A 19353-nucleotide genomic window follows, 5' to 3' on the forward strand; every position below is an offset into this window, starting at 1 on the left:
AACAAAAAGTCACAAGCAGTTGTCTTTCAGGTTTTAGGATCTGAAACATCATAAGGGCTATCATGGCCATTCACAATCCAAAATATGAGTATCACGTTGTCATTGCCATTGTTAAGGTGAATAACCTTAGGACCTCTACTCTAAAGGAGATACAGTGAAATACAGATGAACTCTTCACATCTTGCTTCAAGTAAGGTACACTGCTAGTGTTGACTTGCCAAGAATGATGCACAAATGTAAAGTTAAAATGACAGCTAATGTCTTGTTAAATGCTGTCATTCTAGATGGATCCATTATGTGTCTGCATGGCACAGAAGTTCAACATACTCCCTTGCTTTTCTCTAGACAGACCACATCTCTCATCCTATGGCTTTCAAGTCCTGGCTCTGGCCTTTAGTAACTCATAGTGCTTATGTAGTCAGAGTTCAACTCATAAGCATTGTCGCCTACAAAAGTATGATTCTAGCACAATTAATACTGCTCGGTTCAATTCTTGAAACTTGAACAAAATATTTGAGTTCTGAGATTACCTTACCACAGAAAATATCCATGTTTGTGCAATTACTGAAATGTTGTTTCATAATAATGACAGAGCTCTCTCTTTACCTGGGCAGTGCAATTATCATACATTTAGGCCCACTGAGAGCTGTTGAGTATATCCATATTTATAAGAAACCCCACTGTGTGAAGCCAAATTTTGCATGATTCTGACATAGAACAGATCTTAATATATCTTAGTACATCAACCCCTTTCATTTTCGTACCTATAGATCCTCCTCTCTGCCCACATCTGTGCATACCAATTCTGCCCTCTTAAAAAATCTATTCATTAAACCTAATAGGGTCATAGGTTTATAGGTTGGTACTAGGCTATTGGCCTTAGAGCCTATACAAGCCTAGCCATAACAATTCCCTGGCTATTTCTTCCCATAATATTTACTTCCCTGGACCCCTGTATAGCAGGGTGACTGATGTGATCCCTGGGGTGAATTTCCTATCTTCCATTCAATTGATAAGGTTCCTTTTGAAGAGGGCCAAAGAGGCACTCTGCTTGACATGTATGGGTAGTCTATTCCAGAGTCTGGGGAATCTCTGGGTCAGGAATCTATCCCTCCAGCATGTTTTGTTCATTGTGATGACAAGGTTTAGAACCCTGGAGCATGTGGCCCTGAGGGATTGGGATTTCTTTAAGTGTAGCATGTCCAGCAGCTCTGGGTGTGACATGGCCTTGTATGTTAAGCAGAGATCGCCTCTGAGTAGACGATATTTGACAGACTACAGCTGGAGTTTTTTTAGATGGTCAGCATAGGGCATCTGCTTTTGGCCTGTGATTCTTTTAGTGAGGTATTTCTGTGACCTTTCCAGTTGTCGCTGATGTCATGAGATGTAAATACCAAATGGGGCAGTGTAGTCTATAATGAGTCTAATGAGGGATGAGTACACTGGGACAATGACCTCCTTTTTTCTTGATGAAAAGCCCTTATTGATGAGGTGTGCCACATAGAAGGATTTTCTGACTGTTGTGGCGATGTGGTTTTCGAAGGTGAGACCACTGTCCACCTGTATCCCTAAGTCTCTTATCACACTTTTGGTGTTTATTGTACTGCCACCTATGTGGTAATTCACTGGTGCATGTTTTTTTTCCCAAAGGGGATAACTCTACATTTCTTGGCACTGAGCTTGAGCCCATGGTTCTGGCACCAAGCATCTGTTTCTGTAAGGCTCTTTTGTAGAATATCCACATCATTTGGGGATTCAATAATGGCTCCCAGCTTGCAGTCATCTGCAAACTTTGTTAGCCAGAGTCCCTTAGTGTTGGCCTGTACTTCAGAGAAGTAGATGCCAAACAATAGTGGTCCCAGGACTGCACCCTGAGGTACTCCACTTGTCACTTGCCTGGAGCTGGATTTGGAGTCAGCTACTTTTACAGTGTGGGTTCTGTCAGTAAGCCAGCTGGCAACCCATCGAGTGACGTAGGGATTAATGCCCAGCTTAATAAGTTTATCTATGATTCCAGAGTGGGGGATGGTGTCAAAGGCCTTGGCGAGGTCCAGATAGGCTGTGTGGACTGCCTTACCCTTGTCCACAGCTCTGGAGACTGATTCGAAGAGGTCAGTGCTTCCAGAGACAAGATCAGCCCTTCACAAACCCAAACTGGGTGGGGTCCAGTGTTTGAAGGTTGCCAATGTCTTTGTTTATAAGTTCCATGATAATACGTTCCATGGCCTTGCAGATCAGGCTCGTCAGACTGATGGGGTGGTAGTTACCAGGATCCAAAGTGGATCCCCCCTTGTGGAGTGGGATAACTGTAGCTGTGCACAACTCAATGGGCACAGCTATGATTAAACATGACACTTAGGTGAGGTACCAGTTCATTTTGTTGTTCATGTAGCACACAGCCCGGGATGTCATCTGGTCCCATGGATGCTGTATTCTTAGCTTTGGAGAGTGTGGTTTTTACCTGTGTGGCCATTATTACCGGAATTTGTCAATCTTTCAGTATTGAGATGGGTCCTTTAGGGGGTGAGATGGGGATGAAGTTGGCACTGGAGCGATCTGCCAAGATATTGGCAATATCCTTGGGATCAGTATATTTAATGCCATTCTGTTGTAGGTCAGAGCAGATCTGAGCATTGCTATTTAGATTCTTGACATAGCTATAGAATGCTTTGTGGTTGTCTTTGGAATCTTTGGTAATTTTATTTTTGTAACTAGCTTTGGAGGATTTAATGAGGGATCTCAGCTTCTTACTCAGGCTGGTAAGGGAGTTTTTTGCATCCTGGGTTTTTCCTCTTTTCTGCAACAGTTTCTTCCTTTTGTTGTAAAGTTTGTTTATGGCAGGGGACCAGCAGATTGGCTTCCTTTGTTTTGGAGGAGAGCATCTTGGTTCTATTTGGGATGGCATGATTTGTGCACAAGTGGATGTGCTCGTACAGTGCCTTAGTGTCAGCAGTTGAACTTTCAGTTCCTGTCTGTATGGGTGTCATGAAGTTTGACACTTCTGACTTGACTAGCATGAAGTTGACTTTGGAGAAGTTTTTTACTGAGGTTTCCTTACTGGGGGGTGGTTGAGGGATGTGGATGTCAAGCGTGATTAGCTTATGGTCAGACCTGACCAGTGAAGGGGTAACCATAGGTGTGGAGTATCGATTTCCCAATGAGGGGTGACCATAGGTGTAGAGCATCGATTTCCTATGTTGGTAATAGCCAGGTTTAGGATATTTGAGCCCCTGGTGGGACTATGGATTAGCTGATCCAGGGCATTTGAATTTATGAATTCCAAGAACAGTTGGGCAAAGGTGTTGGTACATGAGTAGTTTTCCCAGTTAATGGCAGGGTAGTTGAAATCACCCAGTATTGGGTGTTTGGCTGTATCTTTATATTTTCCAGTATGTTTAGAAAGGTGTAGTGAGAATCTTGGGGCATGGTGGGAGATCTGTAGCAAGCTTCAATTTGGATTGCAGTCTTACCTAGTGTTAGTTGCACCTGGAAAATTTCAGACACATTGTGTTGGGCAACTAGCCTGGTGGTGTGAATATCCTTGGTGAATATGGACACTCCTCCACCTTTAGTGTTTTGGTCCTGGTTTGGTGGCCGAAAAGTATGGTAAGAGTTGTAGCATGGTATTGCAGGGGTGCTCTATGGAGCCTTGAACCAGGTCTCAGTTACTGCACAGATATCAATGTTTTCCATTTTTAGGAGTGCCTCGAGAGAGTGCATTTTGAGGTTTAGACTTCTAGCATTGAGTAGCATTACCTTCAGATTTTGCATGCTTGTACCTGTTAATGTGGTGGTTTTGACCTTTGAACTTTGCCTAAAAAAAGGCACTATGGGGGGGGGGGGCAAGAGCCTTAGCCAGTAACCTGAATCCCAGGGGTGACAGGTGAAGACCATCTCTGGCAAAGCATTGTGGTCTGTCAATCATATCGTCCCAGGCAGACAGATACTGGATCTCCTTTGAATGACACCAGAAGCTTAGCCAATTGTTGAAGTCAATCATTTTGTCCTTATACTGTGGTATCATTCTGGGCGAAGGCAAGATGCTACTCAGAACTATAGTCATACCTGCCTGGGCCACATGATCCGAGAGCTCTTTCATGTCTCTTTTCATGTAGTCCAGGGAGGTACATCTCAAGTCATTCACTCCAACATGGACAATGACAGAGTCATATTTGTACTTGTTGTGGAGTGACTTGAGTGCATGTATTATGTGGCGGATCTTGGCACCTGACAGGCAGCTGACTGTAATTTTCTCCTTGTTCAGTCTGGTGAGTGGGATTAGTGATTGTTTGCGTTTCAGCTTTGGAGGTCCTTGTTGCCTGGGCAGGTTACTGTTAAGGGCCTCCACATATGAGGGTTTAGTGTTGCTATGTGAGGGTGTTGGTGGTGTGGGTTTAGAAGGGCTATGTGTTGCTTCAGGTGTAGTGTGGTGTAACCTTCTCCTCTTGACTGTCTAGCACAATCTTGGGTGGAGAGAGCTTTGCTTTCAGTTTGTCTTTGTAAGTGCATCTCTCACAGGTTGTATTGTTGTGTGGTAGGAGGAGAGGGTTGTCTGTGTACATGAGGCAATTGCTGCATTGCCCCAATATGTCCAGATTCACTAGGTGGACAGGAGAAATAACAGGAAGCTGGCCCTTGGACATGCCTGCTTTGGTGCTTTTTTGTAAAGTACAAGAGCTTTTTTCCCTTACCTTAGCAAGGTACTTTGCAATAATAGGCAGTTTAGTGCCTATGATTAATTTCTTCTTATTAACAAGGAGAGTTGAGTGTTTGTATCAGTTGAAGGCTTCCTAGTGCTTTCCAGCAGGTTTTAGAGCAAATGATAGTCACAGGGATACTTAAAGGTAAAATGAAAAAATGGGTTATCCTAAACACTGCAGTGTGCACTAGAGGAGTTAGATGTTAAAGTAGGTAACTTAAGTTTTACCTGTCTAAAAAGTTAAGATTTAGTGGAGAACCACTATTTTTAAAACAGCAAGATAGATGGAAAGCGGGTGGTCACTTTTGTATTCTGGTACCATGGAATATAGTAGGATGGCTAATAAATTTAAATAGTTGAAGGGGAGTGATTTCACAAAATTATACTTTTGCACTTACACAACCCAGTAAAAGCAGAGAGGAAATGAGATATATGGTCAAATTAACATAATGGGCAGGCAACTAGAAAGACAGTGGTGTTTAAGAACACAACAGTAGCTGGGTGGGAGTGTGGGGAAAAAAAACTTCTACCTGACTCAGAAGAGACAGAGCTATGGTCTCTTTTCACGTTTTAATATGCAGTTAAAAGCAGAATACAAGTAAAACACAAGGTAAAGAAAACAAATCACAGTATTCAAAATAAAAAAGGCAATACAGTAATAAAAAATACAAATAAAAAGTAAACTAACCTTTCCCTCAAAGCAAAGTGTAGCAGAGTCTGGGTGAGCCTTTCTAGTAAAGCTAGATGTCATGATGGATGAATTTGATTACCCATCATTCATTTGGATTAGTTTAATACTGCAAACACATATGTTCAATGTTTCCTTAACTTACAGTAACTCCCTGGTGAAAATTTTTCATCCACCTACTTGGGAAGCACTTTCCTTGACCTAGTCCTCACAACTGGCTCCCTTCCCTTGTGCCACCTCATGTGCCTCTGCCTCCTTAGTCAAGTCTAAAACATTGCTGTACCCTTCACCATTAATATAAACCTTTTCAAAAATGAAAACTGTACTGCTGCATTTTTTCTAAAGTCACCCTTTTGATACTCACTGGTATCTTAGATAATCACACCTGACATACCTTTTTCTTTTATTTTTCAAATAACTTAATAACTTATATAAAATCCCTGGTGTCTAATGTCCCTTTCCCATTATTGTATGATTTGCTTGTTAGTCAAGGGGAGTTTGGTAAGGCAGCCACCCCTACCACCAAACACACATACACATATTCGCCTTACATGAATCATCGGCCTCACCCGATCACACTCAGGCATGCAACCACTCACTCACCCATACACACACACACACACACACACACACACACACACACACACACACACACACACACACACACACACACACACACACACACACTCATGCACACAAACATAGACAAACAGGCATACACACACAGACACACACATACACATGCACATATACAAACACATGCACACATACATTCACATACAAACACACACACACACACACACACACACACACACACACACACACACACACACACACACACACACACACACACACACACACACACAGACACAGACACAGACACACAATCACCATATATCAAATGCCCTTCTCAGGCATGCAAACAGCCACTCGCCAACACCACAGATACACACACACACACACCCACCCACCCACACACACACACACACACACACACACAAAACAAACACACACACACACACACACACACACACACACACACACACACACACACGCGCGCACGTGCACATGCTCCATACACAGGCACACACACACACATACACGTGCACACACACGCACACACATGCACACACACACACACACACACACACACACACACACACACACACACACACACACACACACAATCAGCATATATCAAATGCCCTTCTCAGGCATGCAAACAGCCACTCGCCCACACCACAGATACATACATACACACACACACACACACACACACACACACACACACACACACACACACACAAACAAACACACACACAAACAAACACACACACACACACACACACACACACACACACACACACACACACACACACACACACACACACACACAATCATCATATATCAAATGCCCTTCTCAGGCATACAAACAGCCACTCGCCCACACCACAGATACACACACACACACACAAAAACAAACACATGCACACACACACACACACACACACACACACACACACACACACACACACTACTCATACCTCTACATACACTGGCACAAGCAGCCATACACATACATTCATGCACACACACACCCTGATACTACCTATCTGTTGAACTCTTGCCACTTACATGTAATGCAGTCTCTACCTTTGTTAGTAATGGTGACAAAAACATTTGGCTGACTACAGTAACATGGCTGTGGCTTATTATTTACTTTTTTTGTGTTAAATTCTACATGAGGTTTGTAGATTACTCATTTTTTTATTTTTCAGGACAGTACCAACTACCATGATTCTTTCCTTGACAGCTTAAATACCAGCATCATTTTTTTTGTTAAATTTGTGTCAGGTAATGTGGGGGAAGTTGTTTGTTTTCTTGATGTTGAACTCAAGTGGGATTTCTCATCTGATGTTTTTCATAGGTGTATCCATTGAAAAAACACCTTCTCCAATAGTTACCTTCACCAAAGAATAACCATCCTAATTTTGTTAATAAAATTGCTATGGGCCAGTATATCATGGCTTCTAGAATGACTAACAGGGATTGTGACTTCAACACTGAAATACAAACTATATCTTCTATGTTTGTAGTTAGAAGTTATGATGTTAATTTTTTTGTCAAGTACTGTTGAGGAGGTTCATTCAAAAAGGGAAACACTGGACCCATGCTGGTATACGTTTTTGGAAATACGAAAAATACAGGACTGGATACTTAATTTTCTGAACAGTGGTTAGGTCCTGGGTAGTGCCTTGATATGTCAGCTGACAGTCACACTGTTAGAAGTATTATTAATAACAACTGAAAAATTATTGCTGGGAATAGTGACTTGGTTAGAACAGTTGGAGAATTTTTTTTTTGTATAAGAAGAATCAGATATTAAGTATTTATTAAAAAAAGACAACACAAAAATTCTCCCACCTTTTTCTATTAAAACTACAGGTATGTACAAATGTAATGAATGCAGTGTTTGCAGGTGTATTTATGAAGGGCCTTATATAGATTTGCAAAATATACCAGGTACCATTGGTGTTTCAGGTAGATAGTCTTGCACTAAGGGCATTCTTTATACAGTTTTATTTAGAAATGAGGACAAGACGTTTGTGTAAGAGGATTAAGGAGCACATTAATGCAATAAAAACTAGAGACAATAGCAATGCCCCAAATGAACATTCTTCCACGTGTGAAACATAAAAAAAATATTTTTGCTGTTTTGGAAATTGTTGCTCTGGATCAAATGGGTGGTAGCTATAAAAATAAGGAAGGAAAAAGAGAAATACAGTGGCGATTTAGGCTGGCAGCAGGCAACCTCCCCCCCTGGGTAATTGAGGCCATCAGCATAAAGTGCTTTTTAAGAGAGAAAAAGCTGTCAGGTCCATGAAATTTTAATTATTTCGTTATTTCAACTATTTGTTTTCTTTATTGATTAATTAAACATTTTAAATGATTGGTTCATAGATGTTAAATTTATATAAAACAGTGATTTGTTTGTAGTATGTATTTCTGATGAAGTCTTCTCTTACGAAAGTGATTATTAAACTTGAATACTCTAAACTTTGGATTGTTCCTGGTAGTCCTTGGAGCATTTGGTTCTTCCAATATTTTTACTTGATTTTGGTCATGGTTAGACTGGTTCCATTGTAAAGTTATTTAGTTATATATTTTTTTAATTAGTCATGCATCTGATTGGTTCTATGAATCGCAACTACATGAAGCACTTACATCAGACATTTCCGGGGATACCACATGGCTAATTATCATATTCCACTTCCCTGGAATTCTGAAAAACATTTGAAGTAGGCCAGAGAGACAACCCGCTATGATCCAACACATCTTTACATGCAGTAGGGCTCTCTAAGAAACAGGAAATTGCTAGCTGAAAGCTTATTGTGTGTTTCCCCAGCAGTGTAAGGCTACAATGCTTATCAAAGATTCAGACCAGCCTCTGAAAAGTAAAACAAATGAAAGGAGGAGGTGTTTCTATTTACATAAAAAAAAAAAAATCACACCTCTAGATTGGTTAAGAAGGATGACTCATTTGAGCTACTCCATTTCCATCTGACCAGCTGATCATAGGCAAAATCCCCCTCCATATCATCACAGATCCCCAGATATGAACCATGAAAACTACTCCACATACCTGAAGTTACTAGAATCATTTACCATTCAGCCCAACACACTACTCATGGGTGATTTTAACTACTCGTCCATAAAGCGGGAAAAATATATGACCACTAACATGCAGGCTCAGACATTCCTGGACCTTGTCAATGCAAATGTTCTAGAACAGCAGGTCTGCACTCCCACTAGTGTCTCAAATATCCTTGCCCTAGCACTCACAAACATTGGGGAGCACTGCAACCCCCATGTAATGTTCTCATTGGTAAGACTGTTTCATAAATCAGTCTAATTTCAAATAAATGAAATAGTAGTACTCCCATCAATCCCTAAACCCAAAAGAAATTTTCCAAGCCAAATTACCTTCTATTAAGGTATAGCATTTGTGATTTTAAAGATCCCACTAACCCCCGAAACAGTGACACTTATGTAGACATATATACGAGTACTATGTACAACCACTTAAACAACTACATAGAAATGGCAGTACCTAATTGAACTAAATTCTGGTCTAGCCAGAAAAAAGAAGCCTCCCTGGGGTACACCCTGGTATAAATAGACTATGCAACCAAAGGAAGAAATTCCTGTGAAGAAGTAAGTGGGAGGATGCACAACAGAGAAAAACTCCCTCATTAGTCTCAACAGACAAATCAAGGAACTAGTCAGGTCTTTAAAAGCTAAATATGAGACTAACATAGCCTCCCAAGCAAAGAATAACACAGAACAATTTTTCCAAAATTCTAAGGTAACAACAATGTGCTGAGTTGGCTGTAGATGGCACTACCTATACTGGCCAGAAGAAATAACAAACCTGCTGGCCAATAAATTCAGCTCAAATTTCAATTCCACATTACCTCTGGTCACATCCCATAAAAAGAAAAAATATACAATTATTTTACCTGTCATCACAAAAGAACAGGTCATCAGAAGCATTACCACCAATGGTAAGCTCTTTTTATGACAGACGGTGGCCATTTATATGTTAGGTTCATATGTTTCCACAGTGGTGAAGAAATCTTTCTATGTGGCTCAGATTATAAGTAATGGCATAGAATCCAGATCTAAGGATGTCAAGGATGCCATGGTTCTACTGTACTCGTCAGAACAATAATCGAGTACAATGCACCCTTTTAGCATGTACCTCTCTAGGCACCCTCAAAAAATGGAGCATTCTCAGAGGTTTCTCACCAAAAATATACAAGGTATAACCAACATGTCATATATGGATTAATTACAATTCCTATCATGGTATTCAGTTTCCCACCAATTACTGAGGGGTGATCTGTTCCTGAACTACAATTCAGTCTTTGACTCAGCCCTGATGGAAATGTTGCACATTCACAAAACTAATTGTACAAGGGTTACCTGCTTCAAAGATCTAAATCTGAACTCTGACATGAATAGAGCATGCTGGAGAACAGATGTGTCACAGAAATTTCCCATCTCTGGAAAAAGCTTCCTACTCCTATCAGATGCAATTATACAGCCAAACGAAGTTAAGCTGTCTCCATCCAAGACTGGAACAGACAGTCAAGAGGAGAAGGTTAACACTTGCACCACACCTCTAGCCGTACAAAGACCTACTAAAACATCATTGACAAAAAATACACATAAATACAGAAAATCATACTCAAGGCTCTAAACAAAAACCTGCAAAAGCATCAGAGACCTCCAAAGCAGACACCCAAACAACCTGCACTTCCCGTCATAAACCAGACAACACATAAAACACAAAATCAGTGTGCCGCACAATCACAGCCCTTAAGGCAAAATAACATACCTAACACACTAGTAATAGGTGACTCTATAGTCAGGCACACTGACATTCCACTCACTAGGCTGGACAAGCAGAAGGTTTCTGTTAGCTGCCTGTCGGAAGCCAGAATCCGCCATATAACACAAACACTCAGGTCACTCGAGAACAAGTACAAACATGACTCTGTCATTGTTCATGTTGGTGTGAATGGCCTTAGACGTACCTCCCTGGACTACATGAAAATAGACATGGAAGAGCTCTCTGATCATGTAACGCAGGCTGGTATGACCCTGACCCTGAGTAGCATCCTGCCCTTACCAAGAATGATACCTCAATATAAAGAAAAAATGATCAGTTTCAACAATTGGCTAAGCTTTTGGTGTCATTCAAAGGGGAATCCAGTGTCTGTCAGCCTGGGACAACATGCTCAACAAGCCATGTTGCTTTGCAAGAGACAGCTTGCACTTGTCACCCCTAGGCTTTTGAATACTGGCCGAGGCTCTTGCTGCCCCCATAGTGCCTTTTTTAGGCAAGGCTCAAAAGTCAAACCCACCTCTGTAAACAGCACAGTTAACAAAAAACTGAGGGTTATGCTACTCAACACCAGGAGTTTAAATCTCAAAATGCATGTGCTCAAAGCACTCCTCAGTATGGAGAACTTCGACATCTGTGCAGTAAATGAAACCTGGTTCAAGGTTCCAGAGAGCACCCTAGGACTACTGGGCTACAACTCATACCACATGTTTCGGCCATAGAACATCGACCAAAACACAAAAGGAGGGGATGTATCCTTATTCATCAAGGATACCTACACCTCCAGGTTAGTGGCACAGCATGATACCTCTGAGATCATCCATGTGCAACGAATATCGGGCAAATCTGCAATGCAAATTGTGGCCTGCTACAGATCACCCTCCATGACCCAGGACCACCACTCCACCTTTCTGGAGACACTAGAAAACATGAAGATCCGAACGAACACCCTGATATTGGGCAATTTCAATTACCCTACCATTCACTGGGAAAACTACTCAAGTACAAATTCCCAGGCCCAGTGCTTCCTGCAATTTATCAGCTCAAACACCCTGGATCAGCTGGTAAACTCCCCTACTAGAGGTGAAAACATATTGGACCTGGTCATCACCAACATGGGTGACAGGTGGTCCACACTGGAGGTCAACCCGTCACTGGTTAGATCAGACCATAAACTAATCACTCTGGATGTCCACACCCCACCACCACCCCCAACTAAGGAAACAACAGTAAAAAACTTTTCTAAAGCAAACATCACTTTACTTAAGACAGAGGTGGTATGTTTCACAGCCTCCACACTAAAGGATAACGCTGCCCAAGAAGCAGAAAGCTTTACAAATGCACTATATGAGCACATGCAAGGATGCATGGATCATGCCATCCCTAGCAAAACCAAGACTCATTCCACTAAGAGAAGGAAACCAGTTTGGTGGAACCCTGCAATAAACAGGCTATACAATATAAGGAGGAAACTAGTTCAGAAAAAAAGCAAATCCCAAGAAGGAAAGACATCCCTGATCAGTATCAGTAAGAAACTAAGGTCTCTCATGAAATCATCCAAGGCTAACTTCGAAAGAAAAATAGCCAAGGATTCAAAAGATAACCACAAAGCCTTCTTAGCTAAGTTACGTATCTAAGTGGCAACTCGCAGATATGCACTGAACTAGTGCAGAATAGCACAAAATATACTGAACCTACCGATATTGCCAACATTCTGGCAGATAGATTCAGTGCAAACTTCACCCCCCCCACCTCCAAAAAGGCCCACAGCAATACTGGAAAAGTGTAGTGTCCCAAAAATCACAGATGCACAGGTGAAAACAGCCCTTTCATAAGCCAAAAACACAGCGTCAATGGGACCAGATGGTGTCCCAGGCTACGTCTTGCACGAACTACAGAACAAACTAACCCCCCACCTAAACACGCTGTTCAACCTCAGCTTCTCCACAGGCTACATGCCCATAATGGTGCATAGCAAAGGTTATTCCTCTCCACAAAGGAGGGGCCACAAATGACCCTGGTAACTATTGCCCCATAAGCCTGACTAGCCTGGTCTGCAAGGCTATGGAGCACATCATCATGGAACTCATTAACAAAGACATTGAGAACCGCCAAACACTTGACCCGACCCAGTTCGGCTTTGTTAAGGGCAGATCATGCCTACTAAACCTGGTTGACTTCTTTGAGACAGTCACCAAGGCCATAGATGAGGGAAAGGTGGTTCACACAGCCTACCTTGACCTCGCCAAGGCTTTAGACACCATTCTCCATTCGGATATTACAGAAAAACTCACCAGTCTGAACATAAACCCATACATCATGAGATGGGTTGCCAACTGGCTTACAGACAAAACTCACACGGTAAGAATAGCGGGCTACTGGTCTGACTCTAAAACAGTCACAAGTGGTGTCCCACAAGGCTCAGTCCTAGAACCCCTACTGTTTGGCATATACTTCTCAGAAGAACAGGCGAACACAGGATGACTATGGCTAACCAAGTTCACCGATGACTGAAAACTGGGAGCCATAATTGACTTTCTGGCTGACACAGACATCCTCCAAAAGGTCCTTACTGAGACAGACAGCTGGTATCAAAGTCATGTCCTCAAGCTAAATGCCAAAAAAATGCATAGTCATCCCATTTGGGAAAAACAAAACACCCATGAATTACCACACAGTTGGCAGTCCCCTTAATACAGAAGAGGTAATAAGAGATCTGGGGACCCAGGTAGATAGTAATCTCTCCTTTGGCAATCATATTGCCAAAGTAGTTAGGAAATCCTTCTATGTGGCCCATCTAATTACTAAAGGGTTCACATCTAGAAAGAAAGAGGTTATAGTGCCCCTATACTTGTCACTCATTAGACCCATCATACAGTACAATGCTCCATTTGGGATGTACCTCACAAGACACTTCCAACAGCTGGAAAGACCACAAAAGTACCTCACCAAGAGGATTACTGGCCTTAAACATATGTCCTATGCAGCCCGACTGAAAAGACTCTGACTGTACTCAGTGGCATATCGCTTACTCAGAGGTGATCTCTGCCTGACTTACAAAGTCATGTCCAACTCAGAATTGATGGACATGCTCCACCTAAAGAAATCCAAGTCACTGTGAGCCACATGCTCTAGTGAGCTAAACCTTGCCACAACAATAAATAGAACATGCTGTAGGGATAGATTCCTGTCACAGAGACTCCCCATGGTTTGGAACAAAATTCCTAATTACATCAGGCAGAGCCCCTCACTAACACTCTTCAAGAGAAACCTTGTTGAGTGGATGGGTAACAGAAAATACATCCCTGGGATCACTTCATTGGCTCTGCTTGACAGAGGATCAATTAATTAATCAATGGGGTGGCAAAAGCCGACACACTCTGGCTAGGCTTATAAATGCCCTTGGGCAGATAGCCTAGTACCTACCTATGAACCTATGAATCTAGTCATGTGAACAAGAGCCCTTCCTTAACCATCTTCAAATGCAATCTGGACCAATGGATGGAATTGCAAATTCACTCATGTGGTGGTGCCTATGTCCCTTAGTGACAGAAACAGTCTGTAAAAGAAGTCAAACCCCCTACTTGTTGACCTTTGTTATCTTTTCCTTAGGGATAGAAAATTGGGTAAAATCTATGTAAAACTGGCCAGACTTGTAAGGGCTCTTGAGCTGTTAGCCTAGTACTCTCCTGTGAACCTATTAACCTATAAATGGCTATCTTCTGTCGTAAAAACTGCTTACAGGTAGTGGCATTGCTCAGTGTCAACACAGTTTGTCAAATGGACACTGAGGGACTCAAACCTTAAACAATTCATAACATTAGTTCTCTATGATACTTGTTTGCCTTTTCAGCTTTTTCCGGTTAGGGGTCAACACAGCGGAACTCCGGTCCGCTAATGATTGGCAGTAGATTTTTTTTTTTTGGTGCCGAGTTGCCAGCCCAATGCCCAGCCTTCAGTGAAGGCACACCCATTCATGCATGTCTTTTGGAGGCCAGTCGACCGCGGGGAGGACATGCAGACTCCACACAGAAAGCACTCCAGCCGAGAATCGAATGGGAGAACCTCTTGCTGTGAGGCAACAACGCAACCACTGTACCACCGCGGCTTGAATCAAATGGGAGAACATGTTGCTGTGAGGCAACAATGCAACCACTGTACCACTGTGGCTTTTATCTATGATACTGCCAGGCCAAATTCTGTCTGGCACACATCACCCTTGGGAGAGAGTTTTTTTTTTTAACTCATATTTTGTATATTGTACTCTAATTTAATTCTTTCTTTTACCTTTGTAATTTTTTTTTGGCTTCTAAATAAATTCCATCTAGATATCATCCTGAATATTTCTGAGGTGCAAGGAAGTTTTGGTCTAGTTGAGCTGCCTGACATAACACATCTGAGCAAGTTATGGGCTTCAATCATAGCTATCCCTGAAATGAATATCACTATGCCTCATGATCATAGTCATAAATTAATCTAGTCTTTGCAGTGGTTAGGTTTATACAGGGTTCATAAGCTGTTACTAGGGATTCAGTCCAGGAGACCTTTAAAGAGACTAAACCAAATTCTCAACTGCCCAGAGCACTGTCTGGTTAAGTGGCTGGCTCAAGGTCTCATAAGAGGCAGATGAAGGCTGGAGGAGTCAAATCTTCACCTGATGAAGTACCTCATTAACATTCCATTGCCTTAATATTCTGTGCTTAATACCAGACTATCCAAAATGCCTCATTTTATTAATGGCAGGCTGAATAATGTACAATGACATTCAGATGACCAGTTGTCCCATTCAGTCCAGAGTAGTCATGGGACTGAATTTCACTGTGTACTCACTTGAACTACAGAACATTAACAGGAGAATTCCAAAAGCAGGTTTCATGAACAGTCAGTTAAATTAACAATATCTGTGCTCTAAAAAGAGCAGAAAGTATGTCACTGCCTTCTCTACCTGTTGAACTTTGTGTGTCACTGCTGTACATTTCACACTTCAGTCCTCATCATATAATCCAGATGTGTAGGTTTTGGATGTTATGTTTGCTATTCTGCTTGTCTATCTATTTTAGTTGTAATGCTGAATGTAGTATACTTTTCTAAAGGAGACAACTTCAGTAAAGTGTGTTACTGATCCAGTCTGCACTTACCATTTAGGATTAAGGGAACACGGAAACTTGTCTCTGTGTATTCGTTAGCACTATTGTAACACTCACAGGTATAGAACCCTTCATGCTCTTCTTTAGCTCTCTCAATGACATACTGAGTACCAGGGTTAGGTAGATGAAGTGCTGGGTTTCCATGATTTCTATAGAACACACAGCCTGTTAGTGTGTCTCTGCTGCTGCTGCACTCGATCGTCACTCTGCTGTCAATGTGTGCCGAACCCTCAGTTATAATACGTATGGATGGCTTTTCCAGTTTTTCTGTGAATAAAATAAAAATAAATATATAAAAAGAGTAAAATAAATAAATTGATTTTCATTATACAATTACTGTATAGTCTAGATGAATTAAAACCATAACTGTGTTGCCAAATTTCTAAGTTAAAGATTTAAGCCATGGTTTTAATAGAAATTTTCGTATTGTTTATCAAAACCTGCAGATAAATTGATAAAGCAAAATCTCCATCTCAAAGAAAGTCCTTCAAAATATATAGACAGAATGGAGACAACAGGAAGTATAGAATATTGAGATTGCTGTAAAAAGATTCAGCAGTTCTTGGCTCAGTGTGGAATGGAACAATGTAGAACAAATTTGAAATCATTTTCTTTTCAAAAATGTATAATAAAACTCCATATTTGAAAAAGAAGACATACTGACAAATAACATTTGTTATGCTCAAGAGTAGATAGGAACATTCTGAAATTAAAATGCACTTAGCTAATCTACAAGGGTATAACAATATATTGATTTACCATTGCTTAAAATAACTATGCAATTAATATAAAATGAGATAGAAGATGGGTGTAGTAATAACAACATGAAACTGAAGATTTGTTGATGATAGTTTAAGAAATAATAATCACTTTGGTAAAGTCATCTATAATATTCTTAGATATTTTCTTTGATATAATTATTTCAATTTAATATTAAAGAAAATTCTGTAAGGAGACCTTTTTACATGTTCAACCAAGTCTCTCAGCTGAAAAGAAAGACAGATCAAGAGCTGGTCATAGTTAAAACTATGAATAAGAAGGGTTAAGGTTGTGAACAATTATTATGTATTTTCTAAATTCTAGTTATCTATCTAGTTGAACATTATATATTTAGAAATTCTGTGAACTGAGAAACGAAAAACGGTAGCGTATTCTTACAAAGGGAGAATATCAAGCACTTTGGCACAGTTAGCCCACTGATAAAACACTTCTTGCTCAGCATGCCTCCTCTTATCCAGGCAAAGTTCAATCTGGTAAATTCTCTGTATGTCTCAACATCCCATGATCTTTGGGTGAATATTATGTTTCCAATGGCAAGTGATGGCTTTCTTGGCTGCTTGGTAAAAGAACTGAAGTATGACTGTGCATTTCGAGTCTGATATGAATTCTAAGACTGTCAGATCTTGCCTTTGCTGATTTGGCAGAGGACCTATCTTTCAGCCAAAAATCCTCCCAAAAAGTTTTTTTCTTTGAACATTCCCAGATTATATGGGCCCATGTTTTTTTTTTTTTTTTTTTTTTTATGAAGACATCTGCAACAGTTTGGGAAAGGTATGAAACCTTAGTGAATTATTAAATCTGGAGTAAATAAAAGGCGGTGCAAACATTTTCAGAAAAATAGCCTCCATGACATGACAGGAAATGGAGACCAGATATTTATAAAGGAGGGATATGTCTCAAAGGGGAACAGTAATAATAAGAAGGACCTTCAAAGAGGAATATTTTTAAAAATAGCCAAGACACCCTGATATATTGTATTCTGATTACAAGTCCCTTATATTTAGGGCAAAATGTATGTCCCTGGATATGGTATATAGCAAAGAATACTGGAGTCCATCCTGAATATTAGCTTTGACAATCCGGTGGGATTGGAAGAATAGGAGAATAGATCCTTGTAAGGACTGTAGTCATAGCAGTGGAGGCCCAGGACTGTATAGATCTCTGAAATACCACAATAAATTGGCACACTGGGTTATTAATGAAGACAGAAGATGTATCTCTCCCTCAGAGCATGCACTGTAATGCAAGGAATGGGAACTCTTTGGGTGTAAGGCACACAAAGAAATTTAAGGATTTGCTTATTCCATTTTTTTAACATTACCGCAGCTATAAACATTGCGAGCCCCTTTAATATAGAGGAGAGTTTTGAATACAGGAAAATGTTGATCAGATTTAATTTAATGTCAAAAGAGAGTGACCAGTCAGTTCACTCATTTAAGGTAGAATCAATAATTAATTTTATCTTTTGCACATTTAAATCCCTTTTCTCTGAGGGAGGGTGGGCCATAAGAAGTCCCAATTCTGAAAAACTCTGGAAGTTGACTGAGGTTATATGTGCTAAAATGTAAGGAGGGTTATGTAACATTGCTAACACATAAATGGGTTTGGCAGGGTTAAGTCTGTATCCTGAAACATAATGCCATTCATGTAATGTATTCCAGACTACAATAAAGGTATGCTGTGGGTATTTAAGCAAGATTAGGAGATCATCAGCAAATAACCCCACCATGCTGATGAGGTAGGGGAACTTCATCTTCTATTATTTGAAGACCTTCTCTTTGCCATATGTCTAGTTGGTTCTACTGTTAATATAAAAAGGAAAGAGATAGCCTTGTCTTACTCCCCTGTGAAAGGAAAAATACACTGATATGTGTGGTCTGATGTTTACTTCTGCAATAAATTCATTATAGGAAATACAATTATATTTATAATAGGGAGAGAGAAAGCAAGTCCTGTCAAAAGTTGACAGAAATAAAACCGATTGATTGTATCAAATTATTTTTCAACATTGACCAATAGAAGGCCCAGAGGAGAACTTTGTAGCTTCCCCTTCTAGGTTTATAGGTCTTTACTAGGCTAACAACCACAGAGGCCTTTTTAAGCCCAGCCATGCATCTTTTTTTTGAGCCACTCTTTGGATATTATTATTCCAGGATAATCTACCTTTAACAACGCCAACTTGAGCTGAGGGAATTAACTGAGGGAGTAAAAGGGGTTTTGCCCTTCCCAGAAGCCCATAAACACCTTACTATCTGCATTTAAAAAGGGAGAATGGCCTATAATATGATGGTAACATTAGATTTTTCCACGGGTTTGATATAGGCAATATCATTAAATATTTCCATAAAGGAGGGATTGAAGCATCTGTGGACAAAGTGGTAAAGTCATGGATATACAGAATTGTCATTTAGCTGAAACACCTGATATCCTGAAAGGGTGATTTACATATATCCCATGGTGCCTCTGATACAACAGGTTTAAGGAATCACACAGTTGGAAGTCTAGTTTAGCTAGATTTTTCTTTTTGTGTTTTTTAACCAGTTGGTACATATTTCCCAGAGCATTCCCAAAGCATGGGGAGACAAGGTTTTATATATGCCCAGTGGTACACTGTCTGGTCCTGCCATAT

General features: G+C 40.6%; 1 protein-coding gene across 1 annotated transcript in view; it reads right to left on the reverse strand.

Annotated features, from left to right (window-relative positions):
• Positions 1–19353, reverse strand: part of LOC122815863 — a 320691-nt gene that overhangs the window by 67260 nt on the left and 234078 nt on the right. The window contains exon 3 of the mRNA XM_044088685.1: positions 15936–16211. Coding sequence (XP_043944620.1) covers positions 15936–16211 — 276 coding nt within the window. The remainder of the gene's footprint in view (positions 1–15935; positions 16212–19353) is intronic.

Source organism: Protopterus annectens, chromosome 1.part1 (genome assembly GCF_019279795.1).
Source record: "Protopterus annectens isolate FY-2018-M chromosome 1.part1, PAN1.0, whole genome shotgun sequence".
NCBI classification, from domain to species: domain Eukaryota; kingdom Metazoa; phylum Chordata; order Ceratodontiformes; family Protopteridae; genus Protopterus; species Protopterus annectens.